Raw genomic sequence first — 20000 nt, forward strand, 5'->3', positions numbered from 1 at the left:
CTTGTATATATACACGTACATTTATACATACATACAAACATACATAAATATATACATCAATATATATATATATATATATATATATATATATATATATATATATATATATATATATATATATACATACATACATATACATATACATAGATACATTCATATATATACATATTAAAGGGTCATCGAGATTTTCGATTAGGTGATTGAAGTGCAAGGCAATGGGCATTATTTAAGCATAGAAAAATTAATTAACTATGCAACATGTATATATATAATTATTTATACAGTCAAGTGCACTTAATTAAACAAGATATATATATAAACGTAAAAAAAAATGTTGAATCACATTAAGATATTGCCGGCCTAAGTCATGTTTAGGTATAGTTGGCAGGAAAGAAACACAAAAAAAGAACAACCAAAAAACGGGAGTAAAGATAACCCAAAAGGAAACACAAAAAAGGAGAAAAATATAAACCATACTCGCTAAACTCTAAAAAACCAGGGAGTTCGGGCATCGGGTAGCTTTTTAAACCGTTCGTGCCCGTGAGGTTGATATCATTTTTTTTTCTTTTTTTTTTTTAAATGCCAACACCACTATGGGTTTGGTTGGGGTTAGCTCGGGCTCTATGTGAACAGCGAGAGGGGCGCAGGTAGTGCATCTTCAACAGCAGTCTGGGCAGTAGCAACGGGCAGCACCAGCAGCATCAACAGCGGCAGTTGTGGAATGAAAGTGGCCACCCGGAGTACTTGAGAGTTGGGCCAAGCAGTTAAGAAAAGACAGGAAAGGGGAAAGGAAGGCGTCCGCAAGTCCACCGCACATAGACATTTTCAGCGAGGTCGAGTTTCCTTTGTTTTGGTTCTTAAAGAAGCCGAGAAGAGATCGTTTTTTTTTAGTCCTTTTTTCCAAAATTCTCTTTTTTATGAAGATTTATGATTAATTATTGATGATTAAAAAGAAGGCAACATTTTAAAATGGCTCTTTATTTAGACGCAGATAGTTTGAATTAGTTAAGAAAAAAGTAGAATAAAAAAAGGCTTTGAAACTCTTCAATCTGAATAGTTAATTAAATGAATGGAACAAGTCTGTTTAAATCACAAGACTCATTCTACGAGCAAATTCATTAATATCTTTTAATTAGATTTAAGCATCCTGAACAATGTCTATGCTTTTATTTTTCATGAAGTCGCAAAATGTGTGAGTCTACTGATTTAGCTAGATGGAGTCCTCGTGATATTCAAAGAGTGAGATTGCCTAGGTTTAATTACTAACTAGCGGAAGTGTACCTAGCAGATGACTTAATATGAAAAGTCAAGATGTGCGCTAGTTTTTTGCAACAGAAACTTACAGTGCTGCAAAATATTTGCTGCGAGAAAATCACCAGTTTTTTGGCACACATAGACCCACATACTGCGTCAGTCTTCGTGCTAATGGCTACAGACACCTCAGTATCATAAGTAAAGTGTTATAGTAAAGTCCATATAGAAGAAATTTAGAGTATATTGCAAAGTTTAATGCACCCAACAATTGATCACATATATATGGGGCTATGCGGCAGTGCGTGCAGATACACGTTTCATGTATGTTTAAAAAAAGGAAAGAAAATAGAAGAAGAAGAAACTGGCCAAAACCAAGCAAAGAATATATTCGTTTTTCTTCAGTCCGAGGCACAGATGTGAAAAACAGAAAGGTTAAAAAAATTGAAGCGCGAAGTAGAAGCGATTTTTTTTTTCATGCAACCGGTTAACTGGGCCAAGCTTCACTATTAAGCTTCACTATTCTTTTTTTTCCTATTTGACTATGATAAGTTCTTAACCCAGAAATATATGGATGTTGTCTATGCCTTTTGCTCCCTCACTGAGGTGAACAGAACCAAAATAAATATGACAATCAGTACTGAAATTACACGGGCACCTGCCTGGCTTCCAAATACACAATGTCTTACCTTAGCATGAGCATACTCAACTGGGTGTGCTTTGAGGAGCAATTAAGAAGCGGGAAGACGCAATAATTACTTAAATGTATGATTATAAAACTAAGTGATGTCTACTTTGAATTCAGAAGAGGAGAGTGTGGGAAGATAGTGGTTTTTAGTCTCGTCCACGGAAAGACAGTGTTGAGAAGACATATTCCTCAGTTGAGAAGACATTTCTCAGTTGCCCTAAGAAAGTTGGGAAAGAACAAGAGATAGACCGTGGAAGCAGTTGGGATTGCATATAATGTGTGGCTGTTGTATCTTGTGCCTCTGTTGTAGTGTGGGTGTCGCATGAGTGCTTGTTGCGTGTTCATAAGAGAGATAGTAAGGTTGAGAGAGGATTTCTTGTACAGGATATGGGTGTGGGCGCCCGCGTCTGCTGTTCGTGTAATTGTGGGCGTGTTTTTTGTTGAGGTGTTTCTGTTGGGCGTGTGGGTGGTAAAGGTTTCAAGGTTTGTGTGAGCTTGTGGGCGTGTCACTGCATGAGCGTGGCAAAAATCGTCTGCATGGCTGTGTGGGTGGGGTTCACTGTCTGCGTGGGCGTGAGGGCCCCGTTGCTGACCAGGGCCAGAGCTTCACGGGATGTCGGATGGCCCACCAGAAACCACTTGACTGTGCCGCTCCCGCGATCCAAGTTTCGCTGTGCCACTCAGATCTGAGGGCGGCACCCGAGGATGGGCGGGGTGTAGAGGCGTGGGCGGGTGCCTGGTGCTGTGGCTCATGTGAAACCTCGCCCTTCCTGCCAAGTGGATTTCATGTGTGTGGGCGGTGTTGGATGTGAGTGGCGTTTGAAGTGTCAGTGGCAGCTGTGGTGGTTGGTGAAGGTTGGGGGTCTTAGTGGTAACAGGGTTGGTAGTGGGTGGCCAGGAGGGGCGGGTTGCAGTTGACTTGGACTTGGTCAAAGCACAAAAAATGATGCTGGGAGTTGCAAACGTGGCTCAGGACCATCCTTTGGTTGTCCAATATGACTAACTGTAGCCCCCAAGGGTAGCACTAGGGCTGCCGCGTGGAAGGCCATTGTTAGAATTCTTCTCATCTGAATATACAGTGAAAGGAGTTACACTTAATGAAAAAACACCCACACTAACTGGTGTATACAAAGCACCTTAATGAATCGTCACATTATTCAAAACAGTTGTTTGTATACCCCAGAGCTGAACCGCCGGCGCCTCGACCAATGCACAGAGAGGCATGCAGGTTGGAAGGGGCCGGCATCCACACTCTAGATAGTTTACATTAGAAAAAAATAAAAAATAAAGAAATGATATACGGGACTACTTATGGCAATCTGTCCGCAGGATGGTGAGCCAGAGTGCATGTGAGGGTTAAATACAAGACGGACACTGCATGGTCGCCACATAATTATGATAATATGGTGGTTAAGGCTTAGTACCATGAGCACTTCAGACACTGAGCTGATACTCAGAATGTGCATCGTAACCCCGACAATCACTGGAGTACCTGTAAAGAAACAACCCATACAAACAACGCTAGAGTAACTAAGATAAATGCTGTACAAGGGGGAAAAGGGTGATCAAAGGGAGGTGACTACGGCGATGTGTCTGCACGGGGCGCGGGCGGACCCACGGCCACGAGACTCGGGTAACGCCTTCGGGTCCTCTCTCCCTTCACTCGGGTACTGCGGGTACTGGTGTGTGTGTGTGTCAAGCTCTGGGTCTCTCTACTCGATCTCCCCAGAGTCTCGGATAGGTGAGCAGCCACGCACCACCGTCCATACACACCTTCGCAGCCTTCCCTTTGATGCACCTAAAAAAAAAAAGTAGCACAGAGAGACTCACTTTTCTGCACCGTAGCACATTGCAGGCACGCAGGGTGAATAAGGTAAAGTAGATGGAACAAAATTCTGAATCCGTAAATGACACGTGAGATCTGATAACGGAAAGCGAGGAAAGTGAGTAATGATCAAACATCAGAAACATGACATGTTTCCATTAAAATCACAGAGGGTTCAGACAGGCCAAGAGAAACAAGCAATCAAGCAAAGGAAAAGATTAAGAAAGAGAAGAGAAGAATGAAAATAAGTAAATTCATCTATTAAGGTATAATAAGTTGCTAAAATCAAATAGAAAATCAGATTATGTACAACGTAGGGCTCACGCCAGCTCCCTTACCTGTACACTAATACATTTTGAAAAGCGGAAAAAAATGGTAGAATGGCTGCCAAAAGCAATGTGCAACGAAAGAGGGATAAAAAATAACCTATATGAGGTGAGAGTGTCGGGGAGAGGCCGGGGGAGGACGGGGAAGGGCGGACCGGGTGGGATCCAGGGGAGGGGGGGGCGGGGGCGCGGGAGGGCATGTAGGGGTTGGTCTGCGTGCTTGCAACATATGCACAGTTTTCTTTTAGATCAATTACGTTGATTTCACCGTTGATTCTGCAATCGTGTATATTGAAAGGAGAACATCAAGATTCACTGAAACCATTGTGGTTTGCCTCAACCTTTGGCTACCACAGTAAAAGTGAGGCGACTCTGTGCTAAATGTTCATAAGAAATAGCAGAAACATCCAGATTATATAACACGATTAGATTGAACGGAATGCCACAAGGAAGGACATGCTATCATAAGCCAAAGATTAGAAAAGGGATTACGGACTTTTGGCATATCGCTATCTTTGATTATACAGTAACAACAAGACCAAGAGAAAGATGTTTTTGAATGTGCAGAATACTTTTTTTTTTAATTCAGCCATTCGGAACTCTGTATTTCGTAGATGTTTCTGCATAGCATGAACAAATCTGTTGAGTCTAGATTCAAAGTCACTCCGTTAAATGTTCAACATGCAGCTGAATGTTCTCTATGCCTTTGAATCCAGACTTAAGGACCAACGAATGACATCTCACATTTGTCGCGAAGACACACCTCGTCCCTTCACCACAAACGTTGTGACGCTCCACAGGTCCTCACCAGCCGGCCAGCGAGCAGTCTTTGACCGGACATGTCTGGAAAGGGTCATCCAGGGCCGACGGAAGGTAGTGCTATGCCACCTCCCCTCGGAACACGTTGGATCACCCCTTCAGAGGCTGGCAAGGTCCTCTGCTACTGTAAACAGTCCTTGGTGTACAGACCCGAGGCTGTGTACAGTCTCGGGAAGCAACCAGGAACTCGCAAAATAACTCCGAGTTCGAATGACACGACAATGACTCGGTCCTCGGTTTGTGTTACCCTCGTATAGCAAAAGGCAGTGGGGGGAGGGAGCGTTACGTTAGAGTCAACATCAGGGCAGGTAACGCAAGTCGAGGACATCTTCTTGCTAGGCACAACGCAAGGTTCCACACTTTGAGCGTTAAAAGAGTACCGGGGAGCCTTGCGGCCGCAGGTCCTCGTCACTCTGTCCCGCTGGCCCGGCCGGCGCCTTAAGATTATTGCCTTACTAGTGGTACTTAGGAGCGCGACAACGAAGAGCATATGTATGTACCATTTGAACTTCAGAGAGCGAGCTAATACTGAGAATATGCATCGTTATACCGACGTCCACGTGCGACCCTGGAAAGACAGACAGCATCGGGCCGGCTTCAGCGACAACTAGCCAGCACACAACATACATTTCAAAATGGTTACAGTGGAACGTTCTCCCTTAGCGATTGCAGAAAAAGGGGTAAAAAGAAAGATAGAAAGGATAGAAAAATCCAGGGCCCGGATGTGTTTGAACAGTGAGGTCAACACTGAATCAGGTTACTTCATTCGGATAACTGAATATCAAGCTATAGGTCAATAAGAAAAAGAAACCTTAATTGATCGACAGTCAAACACTATAAAATGAAATGAAAAAATCATTCCATGCGTACAAGTTTTATTGTAGCATTTTGACATAAAGCAACTTAAAGGTAAAAAAGGAATGAGAAACTTTATATAAACAAAATACAAAAAAAATGTTTGACATTCCAAATTTGCTCTAAAAGTTTGGAAATGAAATGTTAATCAAATGAAGTTTAATAGTATCCTTTAACCCATTGCTCTTGATATCTATGCTCTACTATGGCAGTTAGAGGAGGATTTATGATTCACTCAAGCAGGCAAATCATGCCTATTGGATGGAATAGTGATCATGTTTCTTACATATCTCGATACTGTTGGTAAGTATAAAGCCTTTGCATATAATCTTTTAGCATTTAGCATTCTGACAAATTTGAGCCTTTATATGATCTGGCGCTAAGCAGTTTATAAAGTAAGATATGAATCTGGATAAGGTGCAGAAACGTGCCAATATCACAGGTAGGGAGGAGATTTGCCTGGTATTCCTAGATCCCCAGATCCTGCACTGGCACGGACTATTTGAAGATCCTACATCAGTACTTCGACATAAGTACATAAGAGTAAAATCTTGAAATAACATACCTACATGTAGGATCTAAGGGCCAGTGCGGATCACAGAGAAAAAAACACTCCATCATCACCAGATAAATGGCAGACATTCATGCGCCTTATGCATAGGATATGACGTTGACAGAACCCATCTCTATCTATGGCACTTCTAATCTATGTATCTAGGCATATATATATATATATATTTAGCTCCTGGAGTAGATAAGGAAAGTAAAAGAAAGTTCCTGGAATGCTACTTCTGCAGGGGCTTGAGCGTCCCAGAAGGTGCACCGCCTGCAGGAGGACGTGCAGGCAGGCCACTCCCGGAGAAGTGTCAGATAAGAACCTGGAGCAAACAGCAACCTGAGGAGACGTTCCACTGTACTTGGGAGAAACAGATAGGTTCTGAAGAGCGTTGTAGGAGCGATGGTCGTGAGGCGAAGGGATGCTCTCAGAAGATTAGAGGTGATAAGGAAGTGGCAGGAATGGGGGTGAAGATGGGGGGTGACGGTGACGAAGAGGCGATAGAGATAAAGCAAGATGTGATGATGGCGGCGATCGTTGGTTCTTGGAGGTGATAAAGAGAAAGGGAAGAACTGACGATGGTGGCGATTCTCAAAGGGGAGAAGAAGGGGAGAGATGGCTACACGGAGATGGTGCAGTGCGAAGAGATAGAGAAGGCGGAAGAGAAGAGGATGGTGACGGTAGTTAAGGAAAGAGAAGAGAAGAAACAACCAGTAAACATTACGAAGGGGAAGAAAGGAAGAGAAAGATAACGATTGGACACAGGGAAAAAAATGGAAGGAATTGGTGACGGCAGAAAGGACGAAAGAGATGTTAAAGGGAAGGGAAGAATGGGGATCATAGTATAGATAACAGAGAAGAATGATGATGACGATGGAAATGGCGATGATACGAAAAGTGGTAAAGACAAGTTAAGAGTGGTGATGACTCGTCTTGTATGATGACTTCAAGATGATAGTGGTGGTGACTGTGAATATATGGGTTATGACACTGCTATGCCGATGACCAGGATCACAATGACAATGGCTGTGATTGTAATAGGAAGGCATTAAATATGATAATCTGTGATGATGGTGAAGGCCATGATAATGAGGACAATGGTGATGATGATGGTGATGATGAAGATGACAGTGATGATGATGGTTGTGATGAAGATAATATTGATCTCAATGGAACTGGAAACAAAACAATATGTGATGAATATAATACAAATTGCAATTAAAGATGCTTGTAAAAGAAACCTGAATTATTATGACAAGAAAATGATAGCACAATCAATTAGTGCCAAGGATTGATAGATCATGATCACCAGGTCCAGGTCTTTCTTTATTATTACCATTATCTACCATAAAATTAGTGAAAGTTTTGTAAATATATGAGAGATAGAGATAGATAGATAGATAGATAGAGAGAGAGAGAGAGAGAGAGAGAGAGAGAGAGAGAGAGAGAGAGAGAGAGAGAGAGAGAGAGAGAGAGAGAGAGAGAGAGAGGCTAAGAATGGAGATACAGACGTAAATGGATAAATAAATCAAACATATATGTATAGACACATATATTTATGTATGGATAGACAAACGGAAAGACAGAAAATAGATAAAGAGATAGGTATAAAGATAGACAGAATATAGAAACTAAACAGACAGAAAGATAGAAACTAGATAATAGAAAGATAGAGAGGTATTTAGATAGACAGACAGATAGACAGACAGGTAGACAGGAAGATAGATAGATAGATAGACAGATAGATAGATAGAAACAGAACCCGTGTATGTCCCAGCAGCGGCCACCTCCGGACGATCAGGTCGGCTAAGTGCCTGAATCTTTCATAAAAGAAGTCGATACCAGCGTGCACCTTATTCATCCTAGACTTTCCAGCCCGCTTAAGGTCGAAACAACCTTGTATATAACACGGTATCACAACCTTATCTATTGCTTCATCTCTCTTTCTCTCTCTGTCTGTCTCTCTCTCTCTCTCTCTCTCTCTCTCTCTCTCTCTCTCTCTCTCTCTCTCTCTCTCTCTCTCTCTCTCTCTCTCTCTCTCTCTCTCTCTCTCTCTCCCTCCCTTAGTCTCGATCTTTCTATTTTTTTTCTTTTTTCTTTTTTCTTTTTGTTTAGATTTTCTCGCGGCGACGAAAGATCATAACGTGTTCGGTTCCCACGAAAGTCTTTAACCTTTGGCAGTTAAATGTCGACATCAGATTCCCAACCACGAGTTAATATACGGGCGAAATTGGCGTGCGATCCGTTACGTAACGTGCTTTGCCGATTAGTGAATTAATCGCCGATTTTCCATGCGATTTTTTTAACGAACCCCTTTTTTGCGATTTGTTATTCGGAGTGAGAACCGCGATTTTTTTTTTCTTTTTTATCGTGTGCGTGATATGCCATTACTCTAAGATTTCCAACATGCTTTTAGACTGATATGTGAGACTTAGACCCTCTCTGCCCCGTCCCACCTGTGCCATGTCACCGGTGCCAGTGCCAGTTGGTGCCAGGATTGATTAGCTAAGTTAGGATTCCCATGTCTATTGATTATGGGAATTGACCCTCGTGTCATCACCGGGGTTGGAGTGGGCGAGAGAAAAACACGTTCTTCAGTTTTTCTCTTATTCCCTTATTCTTTGTAGTCTGTCCGTGTTTCTCCCCTTTTTTTCCTTTTCTTTTTGTCTCTGTATCTGTCTGTCTGTCTGTCTCTCTCTCTCTCTCATTATATATATATATATATATATATATATATATATATATATATATATATATATATATATATATATATATATATGTACATATATATATTTAGTTATCTTTCTATTCCTCTTATCCTCGTGTTAACTCTCTCTTTCTCCTCCCACTTCCTCCTTCTATCTATTTCTCCTGCCTCTTTCTCTCACTCATTTTTCCTTCTTTCTCCCACTCTCCTGCAAAACCATCGAACGAAAAAGAGGGAAAAGAAAGAAAGATGGAAACATAGAAAGAAAGATAGATAGAAAGAAAGAAAGAAAGAAGACAGAAATATTGAAAGAAAAGAAAGAAAGAAGACAGAATAGAAAGGGAATGAATCAATAAATGAATCAATAAATATATATATAAAGAAAGAAAGAAAAGAAAGAAAGAAAGAAAGAGGTGAAAAAATAAAGAAATAAGGAAAAAGAAATAACGAACAGAATAAAAGAATGAAAAAGAAAGAACGAACAAAAAGAATGAACGAACTAATTGAACGATTAAAAGAAATAGAGAAAGAAAAAAAGAAAGAAAGAAAAAAGAAAAAAAGAATCGGCCTCAGTTCCCGACAAGGAACGAAAGCCGAACTACAGGGTTACGCTCGACGCCATTTCCATATGAATGGGCGTCGGGGAGGAAAGCGCTCGAAAAACCTTTATGCTGCTCGACGTTCTTTAAGTTTTGCAATAAGGTGTTGAATCTTAATGAAACAGTCACGCCCCGTCGGTTCGGGATCCTATTGGGAATGGGGAATGGGGTCGGGGAAGGGGGGAGGTGGATGGGGTTGGGGAAGGGGGAAAGGGGTGGGATTGGGGAAGGGGGAAAGGGGTGGGTTTGGGAAAGGGGGGAAGGGAATGGTGTTGGGGAAGGGGGAAAGGGGTGGAGAAAGGGTAGAGAGGGGAAAGGGGATAGAGAGGGGGATGGGGATAAGGGAAAGGGGTGGGGTTGGGGAAGGGGATAGACACAGGGATGGGAAGGGTTGGGGAATGTGGGATGGGGATTGAATGGGTGTTGGAAGGGCTGGGGAGAGGGTAGGATTTAGGATAGGCTGGGGAAAGGTTCGGGAGGGGGAGGGGGGAGGGAATGGGGGTTTGGGAAAGGAGTGGGAAGTGGGGAAATGCTAAGGATAGGGTTGGGGAAGAGGGGAAGCAGTGGGGGATAGGATTAAGAGGGTGGTATTATGGGGATGGTGGGGACGCTGGCTGGCTTCGAGAGTGTAAATCTCTTGCAGACTTTTTCCCCATTTTTTAAAGATATAAACTTTTGCTGTTGCGAAATTTATCGGATATTTTTTTGTTTGTTTCGTGGCTGACAGTCAGACCCCCCCCCCCCCCCCAAGACCCCACCCCCTCTCTCTCTCATACACATACATACACACCCCCACATACACACACTCAACTTCCCCCACCCACCGACACACACACATACACAACTCCGCCTCCACCCCCCTGCACACGGACACACACACACACACACACACACATGGACACACACGAACACACACGCACGTACTGTAGTCTCCCTGTCCGTCACCTTCATGCCACCCATTAGTTCCTTGGCATGATTCTGCAATTATCATTAATCACTCTAATATCACCTACCACAACCCGAGCTACTAAATTGCAACAAAGTTCTTCCGTTTTAGCCTCGGTCCGTTTTTTTGATTTATTGATAAAAAAGGAAAGGAAAAAAATAAGTGAAAATCCATAAGGTGAGAAAAAGTGGGAGTATGGAAATAGAAAAAGACAAAGAAAGAATAAAAAGGAAAAGAAAAAGGAGGGAAAGAACGATAAAAAAGGTAGAGAAAGTGACATGGATAAACAAAGAGAAACGGCAGACAGACAAACAGAAAGACTGATAGAGAGATACATAGACAGAAAGAGAGTTAGTGGAGAGAGAAAACGAAATAAAGAAAGAAGGAAAAGAAGGAAAGAAAGAAGGAGAGGAAGAAAATATCTCCCATGGTTCAAATTATTACTCCTTCGTTCCCGGCTATCTTCATAATCCGTTATTTTCGTCCAGCCTGGAATTATTATTCTTGAGATTTTTTTTTTTTTTTTTTTTTTTTTTTTTTTTACCCCTGCGATGGAAGTTATACATTGAGGAAAAAGAGAGGAGAAAAAGCTCATTTTGTTACAGTTAATATGGAAAAAAGAAATGTTTACGTCTATATATGTATATATATATATATATATATATATATATATATATATATATATATATAAATAAATATATATATATATATATATATATATATATATATATATATATATATATATATATATATATGTATATATATAAATATATATATATATATATATATATATATATATATATATATATATATATATATATATATATATATATATTTATATATATATACAGTTAAATAGATATACATATATAAATATATATATAAATATATATATATATATATATATATATATATATCAAAATTCTACACACATTCACTCATCGTTTCTTCCGCTCTCTACGATTTTATTTCCCCATTTTCTCTCTCGTTATGTTGAAATTAACGTTTTTCATTAATTCGCCAAAACGAAATTAATCTTTCTTATCACTATCGATATTCTACGACATTCGTTTTGTCCAGAGGAAGGAGGTACGAAGAAAGGGGCGGAGCTAGAGAGAAAGGGCTTAGAAAGGGAGATAATCTTAAGATATATAAGGAAGGAAGGGAAGGGAAAAGAAAGGTGGGAGGGAAGGAAAGGAGGAAGGAAAGTGGGAAGGAGAGAAAGAAAGAAAGGAGGAGGGAAAGGAGGAAGGAAGGTGGGAAGGAGAGAAAGAAAGAAGGGAGGAGGGAAGGAAAGAGGAAAGGAAAGCTAGGAAAGGAAAGAGCGAAGAAGAAAAAGGGAGGGAAGACAAACAAACAACAAAAAAAAGGGAAGAAGGAAAGAAAGGAAGAAAGCGGGAAGGAAAGAGTGAAGGAAAGAAGGGAGGAAAGAGGGAAGGGAAGGAAGAAGGAAAGAAGGAAGGAAGGAAAGAAGGGAAGAGGACAGAAAAGTAAGAAGGAAAGAGAGAGGGGAAGAAAGAAGGAAAGAGGGAAGGAAAGAAATAAAAGAAGGAAGGAAAGAAGAGAAAGAGGCAGGAGGCTGGGAGAGCCTGGAGGAGATCCTCAAGAGGTTACCACTGAGCCGACGGATGTACTCGAAGAGGGGCTTGCAACGCCAGTCCTGTGATTAATCCCTGGCAAAGCAATAAGCCTCTGATTGGCTGGCTGTCTCACTCGAGGCACTTGGCACCGCGACTCACGCTCGGCCCAAGTGATCTTCTCCGATTATTTGTCTCTGAGGGTTTCCAGGACGCAGTTCTGATTGCTTGTTAGGGTCTTGCACCAAACAAGGCTTGGCGAATCGCAAAATCCCTCTCCAGGGCAAGAGATTATGTACTTTGCGTCGATTTCGAAGGGATTACGGGCCAACGTTGGGCTGAATCCGCTTGGTGTGATTTCAGCCTGAGCGACTTTTGGAATTATGCCCATGAATGGTATCAGCACGGTGTGAATTAACATGACTCAGGCGTATAAATCATAATATCTTTACGAAGTAAATGAAAAGAAAAGAAAAGAGAACAAAACGACACCACGTGAAGCCAGATGTACATTAAACAAAGCAGAAACAAAGGCATCAGCGTTATCGAGAGCAAGAAAATAGCAATAAGGGCATAATTCCAACCCTTAAAACTAAAAGACGGTGATATATAGCACACCCAGAGTAACTGCAATAATGAGAGTGCAGATATCGGTGGCAGTAATAAGCATTAACATATATCAAAGAACTAATCATGGTTCATATGAGACTGCATTCGCGACTGCACTCACGACGCATGCTTGCCGAATAACTTTTTACAGCTCTCCTTCCTGTTCCGGGTGTACGCTACCGTGTACGTTATCTGTCTGTTGTCGTGCACTGTCGCCATGGTTACACGGTTTCTCGCACTGTGCTTTTCCTATGTCGTGCATGGATATTAGCGCGTGTGTTATGCTTCCCGTTGCTTTTAGTGTTTCGTTGAACGTCCGTGTCCCGGGTATTCGCTGTCACGTACGCTAGCCTGGGTGGTGTTGGGTGGCACGAACATTGTCTTAATCAATACACCCAGTGTGGCGTGAGACTACAGGTGGGGGAGGTTGCCACAAAGGGATTTATTCGTTTCTTTGTTTGTCACCGGAATGTGTAATTCTTGGAAACTGATAATTTTTTTTGTGTTCATTATTTTTATTTCTTTTTGCGACCTACTTTTTTCTGTGTCTTAGTTCTCGATGTCTTATCTTTCTTTCTTATGTCTCGGTTTCTCTTATCCTTCGTCTCTCTCTTACATTGTTAAGTATCTTTTAATATCTTAATGCCTTTTAGATGGGAACTATATTTTCTTAAAGCTAATGACACATATAGAAGGTGACACTGTAACTGTCTTCATATAAACAACCCATGTTATTTTGCAAGAAGGCGGAATAAAAGAAGACGAAGAGGAGCAGAGCAGAAGGAAGAGAAGGAAGAGACGAAGACAGAAAGAGCAGCAGGAAGAGGCGGAGGGCGGGGGTGTAGTGTGGCCCGAGGTCCCGCGAGACAGATCGCGTGCGTCTCGTGTTGACCCAAATTATCTGCATGCGATCCAATGGCACGTCCGGCGGGCCTGCGTGACGCGAGGCACAGCTAACACCCCGGGCGACCCATCACTATTCCAGGGGCCTCCATCAGGGACTCCCCGCGGGAACCTCCATTACCACTAGAGACCGAAACCTTCACGTGTCCGTAAGAGATTCCCTTATGCATTTACTCCTCGAGCCTTGCACAAGGGGTAGGCCTCCACGCCCCCGTTGTGTTGTCATGACGCCTTCAGCGACCCCTTCGCCCTCCCTTCTGGTCCCCCGCTCCTCCCTCGCTGTCTTCTCGCCCATTCCCTTCCTAAACGCTATTATGGCGGCGCTTTTACACCCTCCGCTTCGGCCTCCCTCACGCTCTGGCCTCACTAACTCTTCCGATGGGATTCCTCACACCCTTTCCCCTCATTAGCACTTCTGTAGGGCCACTCACAGCTTCTAACTCGTCTCCTGTAGGTCTATTTACCCTCCGGCTCATTACCAGCTCCAGGAAGTCCCTTGCATTAGCCCCTCCGGAAACATATCAAGGGCTTTCCCAGCCCCTTCCCCCACTAGACTATGCTCAAGGAGCTCGGTTTCCTTGGCATATGTTTAAGAAGCGCACCATTTCCTCTCGTCGTGAAATCTCTGTGGTTTAACTCAAGGCCAGGCTTAGGTGAAAGAAAAACAACAACATTCTGAATGGAATGTTTGTTAGAATTTTTTCTTCAGTAAAACTCTATATACTTATATTTTTTCCTTAATCTGTAACGCATCCTTTGTGCTATATAAAAAAATGTGTATCAGTACCGCAGAAAAAAATTACTGTCCTCATTAAGCATCCGCGGTGCATCTCTGGGCTTCATGTACCCGGCATGTGTACGATATATCATTAAGGTATCATTACCACAATTAGTTAGCACAACATGAAGGATGATTTGACAGTCCCGTGCGATCCGCTGTCACACGAGGGCTTGAGTGCTAAGTTATAAAACATCGGGATCAAAGGGTTATACAGGATATTTCGACAGCGGATCTGATCCACGGTTTAAGGTATTGAGCGCTGCCGCCCTCATCACCACCTGTGCCTCGGCCCTGCTAAACCAGGTGCGGGGGTGCCATAGCACAGGGGCTGGCGGGAGTGCCACCTCCTCCCGGGGGGATTATTGTGCGTTATTTGTAAACAGAACCCCTTCCTGCGGTAATGGCTGTTCTATGTGATGTAATTATCCTTAATTATCTCGTGCCATGTCCCAAGCCCAGCCCCGCCAGAACCTCGCAGAACCCTAACCGACGATGATGGCGCTGTCATTACACTCTAACCGCCCGGGTGGAGGAAAACAGCATGTCGGGAGGGATCTCTCACAGACGCGCTTCCGCTCTCCCTCCCTCTTCCTCTCCCCACCCACAGCCCCTCCCATCACCTTCCCCACCCACAGCCCCTCCCTCTCACTACCTATCCCCCACCCACATCTCCTCCCATCTTCCCAACCCTCCTTATTACCAACCCTTCCCCACCCACAGCCCCTCTCCCTACCACCGCTTCACCACCCACAGCCCCTCCCTCCCACCACATCTTCCCCTATCATATTCATGATGTTTGCCACACTCACTCATCCGACTGACCGTGAAAAATTCAGGCAGAGGTCTTTGCTCTGACCTTTGTTATGGAAGCGATAAAGAAACTGCTTTAAGATTTACGGTTCCTTGTGTCATCCACTTGTCTCCTCGGAAGTAACGAATGCAGGAGTCATAGACACCAATGGTTAAATTAATTATCAGTGTCTACGGTTGTTGGTATTTATACTTCCTTTGTCTTAAGATTTGCGTTGTTATATTCGACAGAGAGAATGAGTGAGAGTGAAAGAGAGCAAAAGGGAGGGAGGGAGGGAGGGAGAGAGAGAGAGAGAGAGAGAGAGAGAGAGAGAGAGAGAGAGAGAGAGAGAGAGAGAGAGAGAGAGAGAGAGAGAGAGAGAGAGAGACTGAGACTGAGACAGAGACAAAGGAGTTAGATAAAGAGTGAGCTGGAAAAGTGAAAAGTAGAGAAAGAAATATTCGGCGACAGGAAGGAATAGAGCGATGGTTCAGCGGAAGTTTCCCAGGCGAGGAAAGGAATAAAACTAGGTCAGCTGTGGTACAGTTGCGAGGCGTGGTAAGTAGGTCATAAGCCCCCCCCCCCTCTCCGTCTGTGGCCCCCTTCTATCCCCAAGGACTCACCTCACGGCTCGTCTCGCCTACTACAGTACCGCAGGGAACTTGCCCCTTCCGACATCCCGATCTAATTAACATCACAAGAATCATAGAAAAGAGAGAGGGATATATATATATATATATATATATATATATATATATATATATATATATATATATATATATATATATATAGAGAGAGAGAGAGAGAGAGAGAGAGAGAGAGAGAGAGAGGGAGGGAAAGAGAGAGTATATGTGAATATATTGATGGATAGATAGATAGATCAACAGATACACAAAGATATTAATAAATGGATAGATAGCTTGACAAATAGACAGATAGGCAAACAAAAAGAGTGAGAGGGAATTTGTCCAGCGACAAAAGCGATTTGGAACAACCGGAATAGCACGTGAATCGATTCCCATAAAGGTTGGTCTGATCCGAAGCAAACGGCCGCTTATTGAACCCCAGTGTAAATAAAGCAAAATTCAGCCCCGTCGGAAATGGGTCCGGAAAAGTAGCCACGAGTGAAGAAGTGACAAAAACACGAAGGAGGATAATGTAGCCAAAAACGAAGCGACGCGAAACCGGCGAATAACGAAAGGGAAATGAACGAAAGAAATGAAAACAGATACTAACCTCCCTTAGTGTCGAATAAACTTTTGCTGATTAGAAGATAACGAACACACGCAATCAAGATTAACGATGGATAGCACCCCCTCTTATTTCTCTCCCCTCCCCACCCCCAACCGTCCTAAAAAAAGAGAAAGATACAAAACACACAAAACGATAAATTTACCCCAAGAAAAAAAAAAAAAAAAAATACATGCAATCTAACAAGACTCTCAAATTATCATATCGTGTCTAAGCGTATAAATTAAGTCTACAAGAAAGAAAAAAAGGAAAAGAAAAGAAAGAGTGCAAAAATCTGCGTTTAAGAACTGCTACATACAAAGAGCAGACGCCAGGTCCTGAGAACGTAACTGAACGCAGATTAGGGTCGAGACGCTCTCTCTCTCTCTTTCTCTCCTTCATTCTCTCTCCCTCCCTCTTTTACCCTCCGTCCCCTTCCCCATCTATCCCTTCCTACCTTCCCCCCTCTTTCTCTCCCTTTTTTCCCTCTCTTTCTCTTCCTTTTTCCCCCTCTCTCTCTCTCTTTCTAATCCTTTTCTCCCTCTCTTCCTCTCCCTTTTCTCCCTCTCTTTCCCTCACTTTTCTCCCTCTCTCCCTCTTTCCCTCACTTTTCTCCCTCCCTCTCTTTCCCTCACTTTTCTCCCTCCCTCCCTCTTTCTTCCTCTCTTTCTCTCCCTTTTCTCCCTCTCTCTTTCCCAGCGAAGGAATCTTCCCAAGTACCTCTTCCGAACCAACGTAACGGCGAGAACACTGAGCGGAAAAAATCTCACTCGAAATTGGAGTTCTGTGACGGTGATCTGCCAAGGACCATAAAGTCAGACGAAGTGAAGGCGGAGGAGGAGGGGGAGGAGGAAGAGGAGGAAGAGGAAGAAGAGGAAGAGGAGGAAGAATCAGGATCAGGGGGGAAGAATGGGGAAGAATGGAGGGAAGGGGTGAGAGGGGGAGGAAGGAAGTAAAAGGAAGAAAGGATGGACACACATAGATGTGTGTGTTTTGTGTATATGAAGACACAATAATAACAGAAAAAAACAAACAGCAATAAGAGAAACAGACACAGAAATAACGAACGAAAAAAGGTGAGGAAACACACCGAAGAGCCTTAATTACAACGAAGCCCTAACAAATACCACCCTGCGGGTTTGCTTACCTCATGCTAATAATTTTAACGTGTACACACTCCGCGGCGGACGGCGAGTGCGCACACAGCGGTAACGATGGCTGAGTGTACACAGCGCCGATGTTGACTTTCGCTTAACAGCGACAATCCATTTCTAAAGCTTCGTCTGACATGGTTAATCTCCCTCCAGACAAAAAAAAAAAAAAAAAAAAAAAAAAGGAAGAGAAAAAGAAATTCCCTTTTATATAACCTTGGTTCATAAAAGCCTTTTGGTTTCCTTAATGCTTGATCGAAAGGGTTAAAAAAGGAGGAAGAAAGTGAACTTATTTCGTGATTAAACATTGACGTTTTTCTACTGTATGAACGCGAGTGTTGGTGTTGGGGGAAACAGGGGGAAACGGGGTCTAAAAAGCCAGAAGGAAATCACAGAGTCGCAATATTAACAGTCAGACTTGCCGGATAATGAAGACTTTTCTGGGAATTTTCTCCCCCAATCTTCCCGGGATCTTTAAATGACAGAAATACTACGCGCCGCTCAGGAGTGGTTCAGAAACACAAGAAAATCGGATATTTCCCTTTAGAGGGCCGAGGGGTGGGGGAGGGTGGGGGAGGGATTCGAAATAATTGCAGTGATGGGAGTTTACCTTCAATGGACCATTTGGCCTGTAATGATATGTCTACACCCTTGGTAGATAGGACTGTCTCGCCTCTTCTTTTATTTTCCACCTTCGATTATGTCTACAAACATTCAGCGGAAATGTCTTTTCACCTCTGGGTTTGTTTTGCACTTGTCTTGGCGTCTTGAATGATTCCCAATGCACTTGAAGACTTCCAGTTATGCCAAAGCTATTGTAAGCAAAAGCTGGGGATTCAGCGTATGGCAGTCCTAGGCTAAGGAATCTCTCATATTTTGATACAGAATAATTCATCTATCTCTGATTCCTTATTCAAATAATCTTTTTTTCGTCTTTTTTTTATAGATAAACGACCCTTCTTGTTAAAACTGCGGCGATTCACTGATACAGAAAAAAGGGGAAATTAATGATCTCTAAACCGGAGCCGCGCATTCAGACAAGTTCCCCTTCGGTGCCTAACAATGTTAATGTGTTGACCGCCAGCCAGGACTATTTTGAAGAGGGAAGTACATTTTGATGGAGTATCCGAATCGCCCGGTAATCACTTTAATGGTATCTGGAAGGTTCGAGAACAATCGAAGCCGCTCTTTTCTCCGGCCGAGGTAACCGGTCTCTATAGATCAAGTGGAGACTGAAGAAACGGCGCCCACTTTATCAAGAAAGTGTTCGGCCTTCAGGAGGTGGGGAACGGGACGTCATCTTCTTTTTCTTCTCCTAGATTTTCTATTACGGCTTTATTTTCTTCAATTATGTCCTATATATTTTTGTTTATCGTTTCCATTCACGGGACTCCTTGCTCAGTTCCGCTTATTAATCATAAATGCTGATCCCACTGTTTCCAAGAATTATTTTCTTTTGGGTTAATAGAAGAAAGTGGAATAAAAGATAGAAAGGAGCAAGAGATTGAGAGAGACAGATAGATAGATAGATAGATAGATAGATAGATAGAGAGAGAGAGAGAGAGAGAGAGAGAGAGAGAGAGAGAGAGAGAGAGAGAGAGAGAGAGAGAGAGAGAGAGAGAGAGAGAGAGTTGGCTGTATACATTCAGTAGATATTTCAAACACTCACAAAAAATATTTAAAAAATGAGAAAGATAGAGAGGAAAAAAACACATTCCTCGAGGCAAAAGGTAGACGACTTCTTCCCAGTTTCTCAAATCAAATGACACAACGAACTGTCAAATCCACGTTACCCTAAACATTGAATCAACTTCCCTAGGACAATAGTGTTTGATCCCGCTGTCTCTATCGCACGGGAGAAAGGAGGGTTAAGTAAAGGGAAAAAAATGATAAACCAATGAAAGGGATATTTACTGTGAGTACTTTTTTATATCATTTCACGGGGAAGAATATGGGCGAGATGGTTAGTAATAATCGAAATGGCCAACGGTCGTTTAAGTGATTATAACCTCTCTGTTACGAACATTCTTAAACATCCCCCTCAAAACCGGCCTTGTTTTGCTACCTTTGTTCTACATGTTATTTGTTCTGCTTGCCTTTGTAGCAATTTCTTCGGCGGTTCTTTTATTTTCCTTCGAGGTCGTAAAGGAGAGAGGGACATGAGCTGAAGTGGGCGGCGAGGGTGGAAGGCGCCGGGCGGAGGACGATGCGCGACGGGGACTGGAACTGGCGCACACACACACACACACATATATACATATATCTGTCTATCTATCTATCTGTTTATCTATCTTTCTATCTACCTATCTATCTGTCTGTCTGTCTGTCTGTCTGTCTGTCTGTCTATCTGTCTATCTATCTATCTATCTATTGAACACAAGCACAAA

At 42.7% G+C, this 20000-nt stretch overlaps 1 protein-coding gene across 10 annotated transcripts in view; it reads right to left on the bottom strand.

Annotated features, from left to right (window-relative positions):
- Rdl (Resistant to dieldrin) overlaps positions 1 to 20000 on the bottom strand; it is a 387780-nt gene that overhangs the window by 137302 nt on the left and 230478 nt on the right. For 9 of the 10 annotated variants that reach the window (XM_070133021.1, XM_070133025.1, XM_070133024.1 and 6 more), the window contains exon 4: positions 5410 to 5477. In XM_070133021.1, the coding sequence (XP_069989122.1) occupies positions 5410 to 5477 (68 nt within the window). Of the gene's footprint in view, positions 1 to 3363; positions 3432 to 5409; positions 5478 to 20000 lie in introns of all 10 variants that reach the window. The other variant, XM_070133019.1, reaches the window with a different exon arrangement.

Source organism: Penaeus vannamei, chromosome 18 (assembly GCF_042767895.1).
Source record: "Penaeus vannamei isolate JL-2024 chromosome 18, ASM4276789v1, whole genome shotgun sequence".
Taxonomy (NCBI): Eukaryota; Metazoa; Arthropoda; class Malacostraca; order Decapoda; family Penaeidae; genus Penaeus; species Penaeus vannamei.